Here is a 17732-nt window from a genome sequence, read left to right on the forward strand (position 1 = left end):
GGTTGGGCCGGGCGGGCTGCCCATCCCCAGCAGGGCCTCCCCCAAGTGCCTGCAAACCTGTGTCTGCCAGCCGGGACTCAGGACAGCCAGGGCCCTGGACTCTCACACACTGCCGCTGCCCCTCATGCACAAAGCACAGATGCCACACCGCGCCCTGGGGCACATGCTTTATTGGGGCTAGCACTAGAGGCCTGTGCCCGGCAGCTGCACACGCACCGGGAGCAGCACCTGCAGCTGCTCGGCTGGCGGCCACTGGACCTTGGTGACGAAAAAGAGGCGGAAGTGCTCCAGGCGCTGCTCCTGGAACTGCGTGGGGCTATACTCTGGCCCATCCGTGGGCCGCAGCAGCGACAGGTACCTCTCCTGCTCCAGCAGGCCGCGGCTCAGCAGTGCCTGCGCCAGGCCAGGCTGCACCACCTCCAGCTGCCGCTGCACGGCTGGGAACAGGTCTACCTCACGCAGGTCGAACACCAGCGGCTTCCCATACCTGCCCCATGAGGCTGGTGAGGCCGGGGTGGGGCTGGGGGGTGGGGGGGGTGTACCTGACCCTGCCCACCTCACCGCAGAGCCCCCAGGAGAGCCAGCCGCAGCCTCTCCGGCTTCAGGTGCTCCGGGTTCACTGTGTCCACATAGTTGGTGTCCTGGTAGCGCAGGAAGGTGGCTGCCTGGCCCGAAGGGTCAATGACAAGAGGCCACCTGGGGACACCCATCGAGTCACTGTTGTCTGTCCAAACCCCAAATCGCCCACATCTGGCCCGTAGCACTGACCGGCCATCGGCGCGAATGCGGTTGCCCACATCTTTCATCAGCACGTCGTGCAGCTCGGTGACCTGGCACTTCAGCCCGGGCGCCTCTTCCTCCCCTGTAGGGGTAGCAGAGTGCAGCTGACAGGCAAGCCCAATGCTGGACCCCGCCCTGGGCCATATCTCCCAGCCCCCAGCCAGTGCCCCATGCCAGGCCCACCCTCCTGCGTCTGCTCCCGCAGCTCCAGTCTGGCCATAGCCAGCGCCTCCTCGGCCTTCTGGGCCTCCTGCCGCAGCCTGTCCACCTGGGCCTCTGCGTCCTTGATGGCCTGGAGAAGGGGGCCACACTGACAGTCGCTCACCCTGCCCCACGCTCTGGCTGGAGAGAGTACCTGCCTGAGCCTCCTCCCCACCCCACCTCGAGGAGGCCACTGTTGACTGGTGACTCCCCATGTTTAAGAGGGAAAAACTCCAGGCCTGGCGGGGGAGGAGGGCCTGGGCTGGTGTGGAACAAGGAGAGGGGGTAAGGGCGCAGGGGCACAGCAAGTCCACCATGGGCTCCCACCTGCAGCGTGAGCTTGGTCTTGTCCATGCACCTCCACTCACACTGGTCGTGCTCTGTGATCCTCCGGCTCAGCTCACAGTACGCCTGTTGCAACTGGGTGGGTGTACGGGCAGGCCCTGGCAAGGCTGGCCCTGGCAAGGCCGGCCAGTACCCTCCGACCAGGTCACTCCTGGCCCAGGGGCCTGAGGGCACCTCCCCTCCTAGCTCTTCCCCCAGCTTCCTGGCCCTCCCTCGGCTCCTCCTCCTCCCCACTCTGCTCTCCCTTTTCTGGCTCCTCCCTGAGGACACACTCACCTCCTTGTGACACTGCTGCTGCTCCCTGGCCAGCTGTTGGACCTTGAGGGTCATGCTAGGGAGTGGGAATGAGCTGGGGCAGAGGCTTCCGCCAGCGCCCCCACCAGCACCCCCTGCCCACGCTCCCTGCCAGCGCCCCCACCAGCACCCCCTGCCCGCACTCCCTGCCAGTGCCACCAGCCCCCCACCAGCACACCCTGCCCACGCTCTCTGCCCACGCTCCCTGCCTGTGCTCCCTGCCAGCGCCCCTCGCCAGCACCCCTTGCCAGCACCTCCCACACCCCTCCTGCCTGCCACACCGCTTGGCCTCAGCCTCCTTGTGCCTCTGGGCCTCCTGGGCCCGGCGCTGCTGCTCTGCCTCCATGTTCTGGAGCATGGCCTCCGTGAGGCTCAGGTCCCACGAGTGCAGCACGCTCGCTACGGTGTCCAGCGAGGCCACCTAGTGACAGACGACATTTGTCGGACACTCGGTGCTTGTTCTGAGTCTTCTCAGCCTGGAGAGGAACGGTTGCTCTCCCATTTGGGAGAAAGGGTGCCATTGTGCAGAAAGGCCTCAGTGCTCACAGCTGGTGCATGGTGGGCCCCAAAGCATGAGCCACTGTGGTACTGCTGTCCCCAAAGCCCAGACCACCCGGAATTCTCCTGGGCTTCCTGACCAAGTCCAAGCAGGAACCTGCTTCTGTGGCTGGGTTTCCTAAGGCTTCCTTCCCCTTCACTCCCCCAGGACCTGGCCCAGGCTTCCTGCCTCTGCCAGACTCAAGTACACGCCTGAGGCCTCGGCTGCCACTGCTGCTTTCTGAGTAGGAGGCTGGCCCACAGGACATGCACCCTGGATCTCCCTCCTCTGTGGTCTCCCGTAGATCTCTGCCTGCAGGACACAACCCTTGGGACTGCCGCTGCCTCTCACCCTCCTGAGTCCCCATCACTCTAGGAGCAAGGAGTGGGTGCAGAGAGCCGAGCTCAAAGCCCAGCTGCCCTGGGTGAGTCCCTGACGTCCTGTGCCGGGGCCTCCTTGTCTGTGGAGCAGGGATGATGCGTGGAGGGGTCGCAGTGAGGAGGCAGGAAGAGCAGGAGCTCAGAGCAGGTCCACGTGCGCCTGGTGGCGGGCCAGTCCCAGCGTCACCCTTGACCAGGAAGCTGTGCATGGGTGTTTCCGTGTGTGAATGCCACTTGCCCCATCCTGCTCTGGGAAGGCAGGGTGACCAGGGCCTGCCGTCTAGTGTGGCGAGCTCCCTAATGGCTGGATGACAGCGGAAGGAGGCAAGGCAGTAGCTGAGAAGGGCCAGGTGGGGCAGGGAGACTCTTGTACTCGGAATCAGGCCTGGGAAACAGTTGGGGCCTGAGGAGCTGCTGGCTGGAGAGCAGAGGCCTGGGAGAAGGAGAGCAGGTGGCTGAAGGTGGGTGCCACAACCAAGAACAGACCGAGAGGGTGTGGCAGGCCTGGCAACGGGGCCAGGTGGAGGTGGACAGACACGGGCCACGGAGCAGGCAGAAGGCACTGCATTAGGGGTGTGCAGGTGAGCGGCCGGCGTTCCCATAGAGAAAGGGGTTCATGGCGTGGGAAGGATGAAGCCAGGATGAGGGGAAAGGGGTGGGGAAGGATGAGTTCCCTGTAGCTCTTCCAGGGAGACTGGCCGCAGACAAGTGCAGCCAGAGAGACTGAATGTGGGCAGAACCAGGAAGAACTCACAGAAGTGTGGGAGGGAGGGGGACAGAGCAGACGAGAACGAGAGAAGCGGTGGTGCGGCGTGGCCTCGGGTAACCACCATCCTGGCCGAGCTGGTGCCGACTTAAGCATTTGTCTACAGATGCAGGGAGCAGAGATGGAGAGAAGGGGCAGTATAGGGGGCCTGCAGGTCTGCGGGGGGCCAGGGACATGCAGACAGGTGGTAAACTCACCTCCATGGCCACCTGATGGATCCACAGGCTGACAACAGCCTGAGGACCGGCCCTATGCTATCTGCTTCCCAGTAGCTGGGACCAAAAGTTCAAAGCCCACCAGGGCCAAAATCAAAATTTTACACAGACGTTTGCTTTAAATAGAGCCCAAATATGCATATTTCTAGACATTTAGACCCTGCTTCTTTGCATACCCTGCAAAACTGAACCTGCATCTGCCAGTGGTGGGTGAGACAAACCCTGGGGCTACAAAAACCTTCAGGCTGGGCTGCCTTCTGGAACTCTCTGGTGCCCCGTCCTGCTTCTGAGCAGTTTCCCGTAGGTGCCAAGCTCTCTGTGAAAACCTGTCCAAGTGCGGCCAGAATAACGCTCACTGCGTGCTGCTGCCCTCTCCTGGTCCTGTCTTCCTCCATCAGCCCCCAAATCTCCAGCCTCTGTGCCTCTTTCCCCGGCAGCCAGAGGGGCTCCTTCCTTGTCCCCCAGGATCTTACACTGGCCAGTCTTCCTGTCTGGAAGCTCCTCAGACGTTCACAGCCCTCATTCCCTCCCCTCCAAGTTTTCCCTTGTACGTCACCTTCTCAGCAAAGCCCACCTTGGCCACCTTTCTTAAAATTCCAGCCCAGCCCTGCCCGCTCTGGTAGCCTGGTATCTCCACTGCACTATGAGTTGTGACAGAAGGGACTTTGTTTTGTTCAAGGATGTGCCCTAAGTACCTAGAACAGTGCCCAGCTCAGGTCTTCTGTCAGTTGGTCCAGTGGCTGGGCTAATGCACGGATGAGTTAATTCATAGATTAGCGTACACCTGATTGTTTGGACAGATAAATGGCTAAATAAATAGGAGAGATGACTATAGAGACATATTCATTTATGGACATTCCTCTGCACATTCATTTATCAATCACTCTGTCTACATTTGTAAATATAAATTTGCAAATATAAACATGTGGGTGGGGCCGGGCGTGGTGGCTCAAGCCTGTAATCCCAGCACTTTGGGAGGCCGAGACGGGCGGATCACGAGGTCGGGAGATCGAGACCATCCTGGCTAACACGGTGAAACCCCGTCTCTACTAAAAAAATACAAAAAACTAGCCGGGCGTGGTGGCGGCGCCTGTAGTCCCAGCTACTCGGGAGGCTGAGGCAGGAGAATGGCGGGAACCCGGGAGGCGGAGCTTGCAGTGAGCTGAGATCCGGCCACTGCACTCCAGCCTGGGCGACAGAGCGAGACTCTGTCTCAAAAAAATAAAAAAAATAAAAATAAATAAAAAATAAACGTGGGTGGGTGAGTGAAGGAATTTATGAATATGCACATTTAATCCTCACTTTGGGATCCTAAGGACAGTAACCTCAGAGTAAGGTCGACTTCAGCTTAGCTTCAAATCCTCTTAATCCCTGAAGTTGGTGAAGTGACTCCAGACTTTTGGTACCCCCAATACATGGCAAAAGCTAAATCCTCAGTGAAAAAAGAGTGAAAAATACCTTTCTAGGCTTCAAATTATTCCTACCAATAAAACATGACATGGCCAGGCAAGGTGACTCATGCCTGTAATCCCAGCACTTTGGGAGGCCGAGGCATGCAGATTGCTTGAGCCCAGAAGTTCAAGACCAGCCTGGGCAACATGGCAAAATCCAGTCTCTACAAACAAATAAAAAAAAATTAGGCCAGGCGTGGTAGCTCACGCCTGGGATCCCAGCACTTTGGAAGGCCGAGGTGGGCAGATAGATCACAAGGTCAGGAGTTTGAGACCAGCCTGGCCAACGTGGTGAAACCCTATCTCTACTAAAAATACAAAAATTAGCCAGGTGTGGTGGTGCATGCCTATAAATCCCAGTTAATTGGGAGGCTGAGGCAGGAGAATTGCTTGAACCTGGGAGGCAGAGGTTGCAGTGAGCTGAGATCATGCCACTGCATTCCAGCCTGGGTGACAGAGCAAGACTCTGTGTCAGAGGAAAAAAAAAAAAAAATAGCTGGGCGTAGTGGCTCAAGCCTGTAGTCTTAGCTACTTGGGAAGCTGGGGCAGGAGGATCACTTGAGCCCAGGGGGTCAAGGCTGCAGTTAACTGTGATCACACCACTGCACTCCAGCCTGGGTGACAGAGCGAGACCCTGTCTCAAAGAAAATAAAAAGTAGGCCGGGCGCGGTGGCTCAAGCCTGTAATCCCAGCACTTTGGGAGGCCGAGACGGGCGGATCAAGAGGTCAGGAGATCGAGACCATCCTGGCTAACACGGTGAAACCCCGTCTCTACTAAAAAATACAAAAAACTAGCCGGGCGAGGTGGCGGGCGCCTGTAGTCCCAGCTACTCGGGAGGCTGAGGCAGGAGAATGGCGTAAACCTGGGAGGCAGAGCTTGCAGTGAGCCGAGATCGCGCCACTGCACTCCAGCCTGGGTGACAGAGCTAGACTCCGTCTCAAAAAAAAAAATAAAAATAAAAAGTAAAAAAGACTGGGTCTGGTAGCTCACGCCTATAATCTCAGCACTTTGGGAAGCTGAGATGGGCAGATCACTTGAGGTCAGGAGTTCAAGACCAGCCTAGCCAACATGGCAAAACCCCATCTCTACTGAAAATACAAAAATGAGCTAATGTGGTGCTGCACACTGGTAGTCCCAGCTACTCAGGAGGCTGAGGCATGAGAATTGCTTGAACCTGAGAGGCAGAGGTTGCAGTGAGCTGAGATCATGCCACTGCACTACAGCCTGGGTGACAGAGGAAGACTCTGTCTCAAAAAAAAAAAAAAAAAAAAAAAAAAAAAGATACAATAAAAAGGCACAGGAAAATACAAGACAATATAAACAAAAATCTGCAGAAACTACAAATGATAGAAATAGCTCCATGAGGGATCAGGATATTAGAGTTAGCTACAGATTTTCAAACAGCTATATTTACTGTGCTCAAAGAGAGAGACTACATTGAGAATTTTAGCAGAGAGCTGGAACCAAATAAAATTTTAGACATGAAAATTAAAATAACCAAAATTAAGAACAAAGTGCATGGATTTAATAACTAGCTAGATGCAGCTGAAGAAAGAATTAGTAAACTGAAAGACATGTCACAAGAAAATATCCAGAATAAACTCAAACAAAAGGATGGAAAATACAGAAAAGGGTAAAAAACTGTGGTAGTTATTAGTGCTGATCATCAAACATGTCCATCCCTCCACCTTCTAGACATAGGATAGGATTAAACTTCCTGACCAATTTGTGGTTTCAGTGGAGCCAAATGACTAGATCTGACCAATGAGCTATAAGTAGAAGTGTTTGTGCTAGACCCTCCTCAGCTCTTTCCCTCTGGTATACTGACCAGCAATATTCAAGATGGTGGTTGCTGTGTCAGCCTGGGTCCCTGAAAGACTACAATTAGCAGAAGCCCCCTGTTAACCCTCAATGGACATGTAGCATAAGTAAAAAATAAACTCATTTTGTTTTATGCCATTGAGATTTGGAGACTGCATGTTCCACAGCACATCTGTATTAGTCCATTCTCACATGGCCAAAAAAGAACTACCTGAGACTGGGTAATTTATAAAGAAAAGAGGTTTAATTGACTCATGGTTCTGCAGGCTGTACAGGAAGTGTGGTTAGGGAGACCTCAGGAAACTTACATTCATGGCAGAAGGCCAACGGGAAGCAGGCACATTTTACATGACTAGAGAAGGAGGAAGAGAGAGCAGGGGGAGACGCTACACACTTCTAAACAACCAGATCTCATGAGAACTCACTATCATGAGAAGACCATGGGGAAATCAGCCTCCATGATCCAAACACCTCCCCCCCAGGCCCCTCCTCCAACACTGAGGATTACAATTCGACATGAGATTTGGGTGGGGACATAGATCCAAACCATATCAACATCCTAGTCTATCCTGGTTGATACAGAAATGTAGAGGCTATGGTGAGATCTACCATCTGTATATTTGGAGATTGAGATTAAGGGCAGAAACAGAGGTAATGACTGAGAACTTTCCAAAACTCACTCATGAAGAAAAACAAGGTGGGAAGACTTGCTTTTATCTGGTACAAGACTTGTTATGAAGCTACTGTAGTCAAGACATGGGTATTGACACAGGATAGATCAATAGACCTATGAAACAGAACAGCAATCCCAGAACAGAGCTGTAAGTATATAGACACTTGACTTAGGGCACAGGTGATGGTGTAGAGTGAGGAGGGCAGTCTTTCACAAAGACTGTGCGTGCTCTCAGGACAATTATGCATCCATATGAGACATAAACAAGCTTGAACATGACCTTTCACAAGACGGACCAAAACAACGTACAAAAATCTATTCGAGTGGATGATGGCTTTAAATGTGAAAGATGGGCCGGGCGCGGTGGCTCAAGCCTGTAATCCCAGCACTTTGGGAGGCCGAGACGGGCGGATCACGAGGTCAGGAGATCGAGACCATCCTGGCTAACACGGTGAAACCCCGTCTCTACTAAAAAAAATACAAAAAACTAGCCGGGTGAGGTGGCGGGCATCTGTAGTCCCAGCTACTCGGGAGGCTGAGGCAGGAGAATGGCGTGAACCCAGGAGGCGGAGCTTGCAGTGAGCTGAGATCAGGCCACTGCACTCCAGCCTGGGCGACAGAGTGAGACTCCGTCTCAAAAAAAAAAAAAAAAACAAATAAATGTGAAAGATGTAGAAGACTGCACAAGAAAATACCTTTATGTCCTCGGGAGAATGGAGAGAGTTCTTAAACTGACATGAAAAGCACCAACCATAAAGGAAAAGAATGATAAAATTTACTACAGTAAAACAAAATTTTCCATCAAATTATAACATTAAGAAAGTGAAAAGGCAAGTAAGACAGAAGACACCTATAACACATATAATTGATAAGGAGTTTAATCTAAAATATATAAATATTAGGTCCACAGAGCAATAAGAAAAATAAATCAGGCAACCCAGAGAAAAATGTTTGCTAATGCTAATAGGTACTACTATAAAAACGATAGCTAACTGGCTAATATGCATAAGAGTTCTCACCTTCATTAATTGGCAGAGAAATGCAAGGTAAAACTGCAGTGAGACACCACGACACATCCACCATGAGTCTGTATTAAAAAACACTGGCAATCACAATGTCTGTAAGAGCACGGGGCAGTGGGACTGTAACATATCCTCAGTGGGAGCAGATAAACGGGTACAACCATTTTGGAAAACTGTGCACATGTGTACCAAGAGACACATACAAGAATGTTCATAGCAGCATCATTATAACCAAAGCCTGGAAACAAACTGAACGTTTATCAGCAGTAAAATGGATATGCTGCAGACATTTATATAATTAAAGTCTCCATAACAAAGTGAATGAACTATAGCTACAGGCAACAAGACTGAATCTCACAAATATAGCCTGTGATAGAAGAAGCCAGATACCAAAGATCAGCTGCCATATAAATTCATTTACATAAAGCTCAAACACAGTAAAACAAAGATATATTATTTTTATTTATTCATTTATTTTTTAGACAGAGTCTCGCTCTGTTGCCCAGGCTGGAGTGCAGTGGTGCGATCTCTGCTCACTGCAAGCTCTGCCTCCTGGGTTCACGCCATTCTCCTGCCTCAGACTTCTGAGTAGCTGGGACTACAGGCGCCCACCACCACACCTGGCTAATTTGTGTGTGTGTATATGTGTGTGTGTGTGTTTAGTAGAGACGGGGTTTCACAGCGTTAGCCAGGATGGTCTCAATCTCCTGACCTCGTGATCCACCCGCCTCGGCCTCCCAAAGTGCTGGGATTATAGGCGTGAGCCACTGTGCCCAGCCTAAAGCTATATTATTCAGGCACTCATTTAGGAATGAATGGATGAATCAGTAAGTGGATGACAAAATGAATGAATAAATGAGGGATGATTTAATGATGTAATAAAGAATAGAATAGATAAAGAAAAGCAAGAGGCCGGGCACAGTGGTTCCCTTCTGTAATCCCAGCACTTTGGGAGGCCAAGGTGGGCAGATGACCTGAGGTCGGGAGTTCAAGACCAGCCTATCCAACATGAAGAAACCCTGTCTCTACTAAAAATACAAAATTAGCCAGGCGTGGTGGCACGTGCCTGTAATCCCAGCTACTCAGGAGGCTGAGGCAGGAGAATTGCTTGAACCCAGGAGGTGGAGGTTGCAGTGAGCCAAGATCACACTATTGTACTCCAGAGCCTGGGCAACAAGAGCAAAACTCCATCTCAAAAAACAAGAAAAAGAAAAAAAGAAAAGCAAGAAAGTAAGCACTGACAAACCCACAGTCAACATTATACTGAATGGGCAAAAGCTGGAAGCATTCCCCTTGAAAACTGGCACAAGATAAGGATGCTCTCTCCTACCACTCCTATTCAACATAGTATTGGAAGTCCTAGCCAGAGCAATCAGGCAAGAGAAAGAAATAAAAGGCATCCAAATAGAATGAGAGGACGTCAAAACTGTTTCTTTTTGCAGACAACATGATTCTATATCTGGAAAACCCCATAGTCTCGGCCCAAAAGCTCCTTCAGCTGCTAAACAACTTCAGAAAAATTTCAGGATACAAAATAAATGTACAAAAATGACTAGCATCCCTATACACCAGCAACAGCCAAGCCAAATGCCAAATCACAAAGGCAATCCCATTCACAATTGCCACAAAAAGAATAAAATACCTAGGAATACAGCTAACCAGGGAGGTGAAAGATCTCTACAATGAGAATTACAAAACACTGCTCAAAGAAATCAGAAAAGAGACAAATGGAAAAACATCCCATGCTCATGGATAGGAAGAATCAATATCATTAAAATGGTCATATTGCCCAAAGCAATTTACAGATTCAACACTATTCCTATCAAACTATTCACAGAACTAGAAAATACTATTTTAAAATTCATATGGAACTAAAAAAGAGCCCAAATAGCCAAGGCAGTCCTAAGCAGAACAACGCTGGAGGCATTGCATTACCTGGCTTCAAACTATACTACAGGGCTACAGTAACCAAAACAGTATGGTACTGGTGCAAAACAGGCACATAGACCAATGGAACAGAATAGAGAGCCCAGAAACAAGGTTGCTTACCTACAACCACCTGATCCTCAACAAAGATGATAAAAACAAGCAATGGGGAAGACTCCATATTCAATAAACTCTGCTGGAATAACTGGCTAGCCATATGCAGAAGATTGAAGCTCAACCCCTTTCTTACACCATACATAAAAACCAACTCAAGATAGATTAAAGACTTAAATGTAAAACCCAAAACTATAAAAACCCTAGGTAGACAACCGAGGCAATACCATCCTGGACATAAGAATGGGTAAAGATTTCATGACAAAGACACCAAAAGCATTCCCAACAAAAGCAAAAGTTGACAAGTGGGATCTAATTAAACATAAGAGCTTCTGCATAGCAAAAGAAACTATTAGTAAACAGACCACCTACAGAATGGAAGAGCGTATCTGCAAATTATGCATCTGACAAAAGTCTAACATCCAGCATTTATAAGGATCTTATACAAACTTACAAGAGAAAACTCCATTAAAAAGTGAACAAAGAAAATGAACAGATGCTTTTCAAAATAAGACATGCATGTGGCCAGCAAGCATATGGAAAAAGCTCAATATCACCAATCATTAGAGAAATGCAAATCAAAACCACAATGAGGATACCATCTCACACCAGCCAGAATGGCTACTATAAAAAGTTAAAAAATAACAGATGCTAGTGAGGTTGCGGAGAAAAGGGAACACACACACACTGTTGGTGGGAGTGTAAATTAATTCAGTCACTGTGGAAAGCAGTATGGCAATTCCTCAAAGACCTAAAAGCAGAACTGCCATTCGACCCAACAGTCTCGTTACTGGGTATATACCCAGAGGAATATACATCAGTGTACCATAAAGACACATGCATGTGAATGTTCATTGCAGCGCTACTCACAATAGCAAAGACATGGACTCAACCTAAATGCCCACCAGTGACAGACTGGATAAAGAAAATGTGGTACATGCACACCGTGGAATACTATGCAGCCATAAAAAAAATGAGATCCATGCAGGAACATGGATGGAGCTGGAGGCCATTATCCTCAGCAAACTATCGCAAGAACAGAAAACCAAACACCGCATGTTCTCACTTGTAAATGGGAGCTAAAGGATGAGAACTTTTGGACACAAAGAAGGAAACAACAGATACTAGGTTCTACCTGAGGGTGGATGGTGGGAGGATGGAGAGAAGCAAAAAACTATTGGGTACTGGGCTTAGTTCCTGGGTGAGGAAATAATCTGTACAACAAATCCCCATGACTTTCACCTACATAACAAACCTTCACGTGTACCCCCGAACCTAAAATAAAAGTTAAAAAAAGATTACTTAACATCTCTGTGCTTAAATTTCTTTGTGTATAATAAAGTCTTTTATAGAATGTAGGAATATTAATAATACTACAATCAGGTTTGTTGAGAGGATTAAACTGGAGACTTTATACATATTTCAGTAAAGTTTTATAACTTAAAAAAAGGAAGCAAGCACTATAAAATTCAGGATATTATTTTCTGGGGAGAGGTATGGTGTTCTGGCAATATTTTATTTCTTCAGTCAGGTAGTTACTACATATTTCCTTTGTGGTAAATAACTGAGCTACAACTTTGATTTGTGCAATATTCTGTATGTCATTTGTAATTAAAAAGGAAAGTCCAAAGATGTATAAAATCAAGGAGTGGCTAAAATGAGAGAAGGGATGAATGGATAACTAAAGAAATCAGATGGAAGAGTGGACAGACATATAAATGAGGCGATGATTTTGTAACTTAAAAGAAATTGTGAATACTCATTTAAAATAATAGTAGCTACCATTTCTTGAGAACCGACTCTGTGCCCGGAATTGTGCCAAGGAATTTCATTCATTACCTCATGAATCTTCAAAAAGCTGTTATTAGTCCCATTTCTGAATATATGGAAACTGAGATTCAAATAACTTTCAGAACTTGCCAAAGTTCTGTCTGTAAGTGGAAGAACTGGAGTAGATGGAAGATGAATGAAGAGAGAAAATAAAAGGATAATATAACGAGTGAACTTACGAGTGTCTTAATGAATAGGCAATAAATGATGAATGGATGAGTAAATAATGAGTTAAACGATAAGAGAATGAAGATTAGATTAATTGAACTGATTAAATGATGAACTGATACATGAAAAATTAATAGATGAATGAGTGTAAATAATGGGTAAATGAGATAAGCAAATGGTTAGTTGAGCAACTGGATGGATAAATTGATGGATGAAATGGATGAATTCATTGTTGAACAAAATGTTTCAGTGCCTATCATGGTCAACCAATATACATGGCATTGGGGCATATGATCACGGGGTGAGCGAGACACAGTCCTTCCTTGGGGCATACGATTATGGGGTGAGCGAGACACAGTCCTTCTTTGGGGCACACGATTATGGGGTGAGCGAGACACCGTCCTTCCTTGGGGCATACGATTACGCGGTGAGCGAGACACAGTCCTTCCTTGGGGCATACGATTATGGGGTGAGCGAGACACAGTCCTTCCTTGGGGCATACGACCACGGGGTGAGCGAGACACAGTCCTTCCTTTGCTTTCTCATAATTTTCTGTCAAGTAAACAGCATGAATGTGTATATGAATGGATGAATGGATGCCTGAATGAATAGTAGATAAATAAGTGAGTATTTAAACATGGTGTAAGGGTGGAATGGGCACATTAATGAGTGGATAGTTTATAAGTTCAAAACTTTATAAGTTTATACATTTATTTATAAGTTTATAAATAAATGACTCATGGCTGGGCATGGTGGCTCATACCTGTAGTCCCAGCACTTTGGGAGGCCGAGGCAGGCAGCCCACCTGAGGTTAGGAGTTCGAAATCAGCTGGCCAACATGGCAAAAACCCCATCTCTACTTAACATGCAAAAAAACAAATTAGCTGGGCATGGTGGCGCATGCCTGTAGTCCCAGCTACTCTGGAGGCTGAGGCAGGAGAACTGCATAAACCCGGGATGCAGAGCTTGCAGTGTGACTGTGTTGCTGCCCTCCAGCCTGGGTGACAGAGCAAGACTCCATCTCTAAATAAATAAACAAATGACTCATAAATTAGTAAGATAATTACGAATTGACGAAAGAGCAAACCAACACTGGGGTGAGAAGGATGAAGTGGGTGAATGTATGGAAACAATGATCGATAGATGATGGAGCGATGGCGGTGGACGGCGTGGTTCAGTTCTTCTGTATCATCGCTGATATTCTGTGTACTTGTCTCATCAATTATTGAGAGACAGAGATGGCAAAATCGCCTACTACCGTTGTGCATCTCTTTATTTCTCCTTGTAGTTCTCACAGTTTTTTTTTTTTTTTTTTTTTTTTTTTTTTTGAGACGGAGTCATGCTCTGTTGCCCAGGCTGGAGTGCAGTGGCCGGATCTCAGCTCACTGCAAGCTCCGCCTCCCGGGTTCCCGCCATTCTCCTGCCTCAGCCTCCCAAGTAGCTGGGACTACAGGCGCCCGCCACTTCGCCCGGCTAGTTTTTTGTATTTTTTAGTAGAGACGGGGTTTCACCGTGTTAGCCAGGATGGTCTCGATCTCCTGACCTCGTGATCCGCCCGTCTCGGCCTCCCAAAGTGCTGGGATTACAGGCTTGAGCCACCGCGCCCAGCCAGTTCTCACAGTTTTTGCTTCTTGCATTTTGAAACCCTGTTAGTAGCTGCCTAAACATTTAGGATTTTTATGTCCTCGTGATGAATTCCTACATTTGTCATTATTAAATGACTCTTTTATCCTTAGTAACATACTTTTTTCTGAAATCTACTTGATGTTAATATAGTTACTTCAGCATTCTGTTTAGTGTTATCTTGGCATATTTGCTTTTATCATTTTAATTTTCACCTATTTGTGCTTTTACATTTAAAGTTTGTTTCTTATAGGTAGAACATAGTTAGCTACATTTTTTTTTTAATCCAAAATGACAATCCATCTTGTTTGTTTGTTTTTTGAGACGGAGTCTCACTGTCGCCCTGGCTGGAGGGCAGTGGCGCGATCTCGGCTCACTGCAACTTCCGCCTCTAGGGTTCAAGTGATTCTTCTGCCTCAGCCTCCCAAGTAGCTGGGATTACAGGCGCCCACTACCACACCTGGCTAATTTTTTGCATTTTAGTACAGACGGGGTTTCATCGTGTTGCCCAGGCTGGTCTCCAACTCCTGAGCTCAGGCAATCCACCCACCTTGGCCTCCCAAACTGCTGGGATTACAGGTGTGAGCCACTGCGCCCGGTGACAATCCATCTTTTAATTGGGGTGTTTAGAACGTCCACATGTAATGAGATTATTGATATGGTGGAGTTAAAAATCTACCATTTGCTGTTTGTTTCCCACTGGTCCCAGTGGTTCTTTTCCTTTTCCTCTTTTCTTGACTTCTTTGGCAATATTTTTTAAGAATTCCATTTTATCTCCTTTGTTGGCTTATTAGCTCCAACTCTTTTGATATTGTAGTAGTTGCTTTAGGCTTTAGAGTATACGGCTCTAAATTGTCACAATCTACTTTCTTTTTTTTTTTTTTGAGACAGAGTCTCGCTCTGTCGCCCAGGCTGGAGTGCAGTGGCCAGATCTCAGCTCACTGGAAGCTCCGCCTCCCAGGTTCCTGCCATTCTCCCGCCTCAGCCTCCCGAGTAGCTGGGACTACAGGCGCCCGCCACCTCGCCGCCTATATGTCTTATATAGGGTCTTGCTCTGTTGCCCAGGCTGGAGGACAGTGGCACAATCACATCTCACTGCAGCCTCCATCTCCTGGGTTCAAGTGATCCTTCCCCTTCAGTTTCCCAAGTAGCTGGGACCACAGGCACATGCCACCATGCCTGGCTAATATTTTTTTTTTTTTTTTTTGAGACAGAGTCTCGCTGTGTCTCCCAGGCTGGAGTGCAGTGGCCGGATCTCGGCTCACTGCAAGCTCCGCCTCCCGGGTTCACGCCATTCTCCCGCCTCAGCCTCCCAAGTAGCTGGGACTACAGGCGCCCGCCACCACGCCCGGCTAGTTTTTTTTTTGTATTTTTAGTAGAGACGGGGTTTCACCATGTTAGCCAGGATAGTCTCGATCTCCTGACCTCGTGATCCACCCGCCTCGGCCTCCCAAAGTGCTGGGATTACAGGCTTGAGCCACCGCGCCCGGCCTTTTTTTTTTTTTTTTTAAGAGAGGGGAGTCTCATGTTGCCAGGCTGGTCTCCAACTCCTGAGCTCAAGCGATCCTCCCAACTTGGCCTTCTAAAGTCCTGGAATTCCAGGCATGAGTCACTACTCCTGGCCCACCATTATTTTTGTTTCTTCGACTATATTTTAAGTCAATGCAAATAAGACACTATCTTCCGCATTTCTGTGGGGTTCCCTTCCTGGTGTCTCATGCCTTTGGGCAGAGCCATATTGCCATCTCGTGCCCCTTTTCTTCCACCAGGAGGACTTTCATTAACATTTCTTATAGTGTGAGTCTGCTGGTGATGAATTCTTTCAACTCTTGTATGTCCGAAACTCTTGATTTTGCCTTCATTTTTGAACGCTGTTTTTTTTTTTTTTTTTTTTTTTTTGAGACGGAGTCTCACGCTGTCGCCCAGGTTTTGAGTGCAGTGGGGTGATCTCGGCTCACTGCAAGCTCCACCTCCTGGGTTCACGCCATTCTCCTGTCTCAGCCTCCTGAGTAGCTGGGACTACAGGCGCCCGCCACCGCGCCCGGCTAATTTTTTGTATTTTTAGTAGAGACGGGGTTTCACTGTGGTCTCGATCTCCTGACCTTGTGATCCGCCCCCCTCGGCCTCCCAAAGTGCTGGGATTACAGGCGTGAGCCACCGCGCCCGGCCTGAACGCTGTTTCCACTGGACCCAGAACTCCAGGATGACAGGGCCGCCAGGCCTTTCTTGTGGGGCTCCCCATGCATCACTCCACTGACCCTCACTGGCAGTTTCCAATAAGTAGTTTGCTGTTTTGGGAGGCTGAGGTGGGTGGATACCTGAGCTCAGGAGTTCAAAACCAGCCTGGGCAATATGGTGAAACCCCATCTCTACAAAAATACAAAAAATTAGGCACGGTGGTGGGCATCCGTAATTCCAGCTACTCGGGAGGCGGAGGCACGAGAATCGCTTGAACCCGGGAGGTGGAAGTTGCAGTGAGCCGAGATTGCACCATTGCACCCCAGCCTGGGCGACAGCGCAAGACTCTGTCTCAAAAAAAAAAAAAAAAAAAAAAAAAAATTGCTGTGACTTTTATCTTGTTTCTTCTGGCCACTTTTAAGGTTTTCTCCTTCTTACTGGCTTTGAGAAATTGTATCTGATGTGTCTTGGCATGGTTTTCTTCACGGCTGCCTTTTAATTATTCCTCTTTCCCAGTAAACAGAAATATTTGTGATTGACATTACTTTAGCCCAAGTATAAAAATTGGGTTTTAAAAATTGATTTAGCTGCTTTGCTAAACTGAAGGGGTTTTTCAAGAGTGGGGTCATTTTCTGTTTAAAATTCCTAACCTCAGTGCTTGATAGAGGCACAGTCCCAAATCCAACTTTCCCGCCTCACAGGGACTTTTCCAAGAGGGTACACATTAGACATTTAGTTTGGAAGGAATAGGGAAATTTTTCATGTGCTTCTTCCATTGTTTTATTTTTTTTTTTCCTCAAGTTGGATAAGGACTTAAGGGAGCACTGGGTTTAGCTCCATCATGACCCCCAGATTCCTCCTCCTCTGGCCTTCCTGTTGCCCCCTGGTCTCCCTGTCCTCTTTGTGAGATGTATGGCGGGGGGAGCGTGTTAGGGGGTCCCAGGGCCTTGCATCGGGTGAGGTCTCTACTATGCTTTTACTTTTTTTCTTTTTAAGGGGAAACATGGGGGTTAGTTTATTAATTCAACAAAGAGCTTGTTAAAACTGTGCTAAGTGTGCCTGCTCATCAAACACCCCATCTTTCAAAACTATCATTAAAAGTCTCACTTTCACTGTTCTCCAGGTCTTTGTTTGTTTTGTTTTGTTTGTTTGTTTGTTTTGAGACGGAGTCTCACTCTGTCCCCCTTGCTGGAGTGCAGTGGCCGGATCTCAGCTCACTGCAAGCTCCGCCTCCCGGGTTCAGACCATTCTCCTGCCTCAGCCTCCCGAGTAGCTGGGACTACAGGCGCCCGCCACCTCGCCCGGCTAGTTTTTTTGTATTTTTTAGTAGAGACGGGGTTTCACTGTGTTAGCCAGGATGGTCTCGATCTCCTGACCTCGTGATCCACCCGTCTCGGCCTCCCAAA

The 17732-nt window shown here is 48.3% G+C and overlaps 1 protein-coding gene across 1 annotated transcript in view; it reads right to left on the reverse strand.

Annotated features, from left to right (window-relative positions):
* Window positions 1-158: 158 nt before the first annotated feature.
* IQANK1 (IQ motif and ankyrin repeat containing 1) overlaps window positions 159-17732 on the reverse strand; it is a 62635-nt gene continuing 45061 nt past the window's right edge. Inside the window, exons 8-14 of the mRNA XM_050800998.1 lie at window positions 1893-2041; window positions 1603-1657; window positions 1309-1401; window positions 964-1072; window positions 769-862; window positions 562-696; window positions 159-487 (exon numbers count right to left, since the gene is read on the reverse strand). Coding sequence (XP_050656955.1) covers window positions 184-487; window positions 562-696; window positions 769-862; window positions 964-1072; window positions 1309-1401; window positions 1603-1657; window positions 1893-2041 — 939 coding nt within the window. The 3' untranslated portion in view covers window positions 159-183. The remainder of the gene's footprint in view (window positions 488-561; window positions 697-768; window positions 863-963; window positions 1073-1308; window positions 1402-1602; window positions 1658-1892; window positions 2042-17732) is intronic.

Source organism: Macaca thibetana, chromosome 8 (assembly GCF_024542745.1).
Source record: "Macaca thibetana thibetana isolate TM-01 chromosome 8, ASM2454274v1, whole genome shotgun sequence".
Taxonomy (NCBI): Eukaryota; Metazoa; Chordata; class Mammalia; order Primates; family Cercopithecidae; genus Macaca; species Macaca thibetana.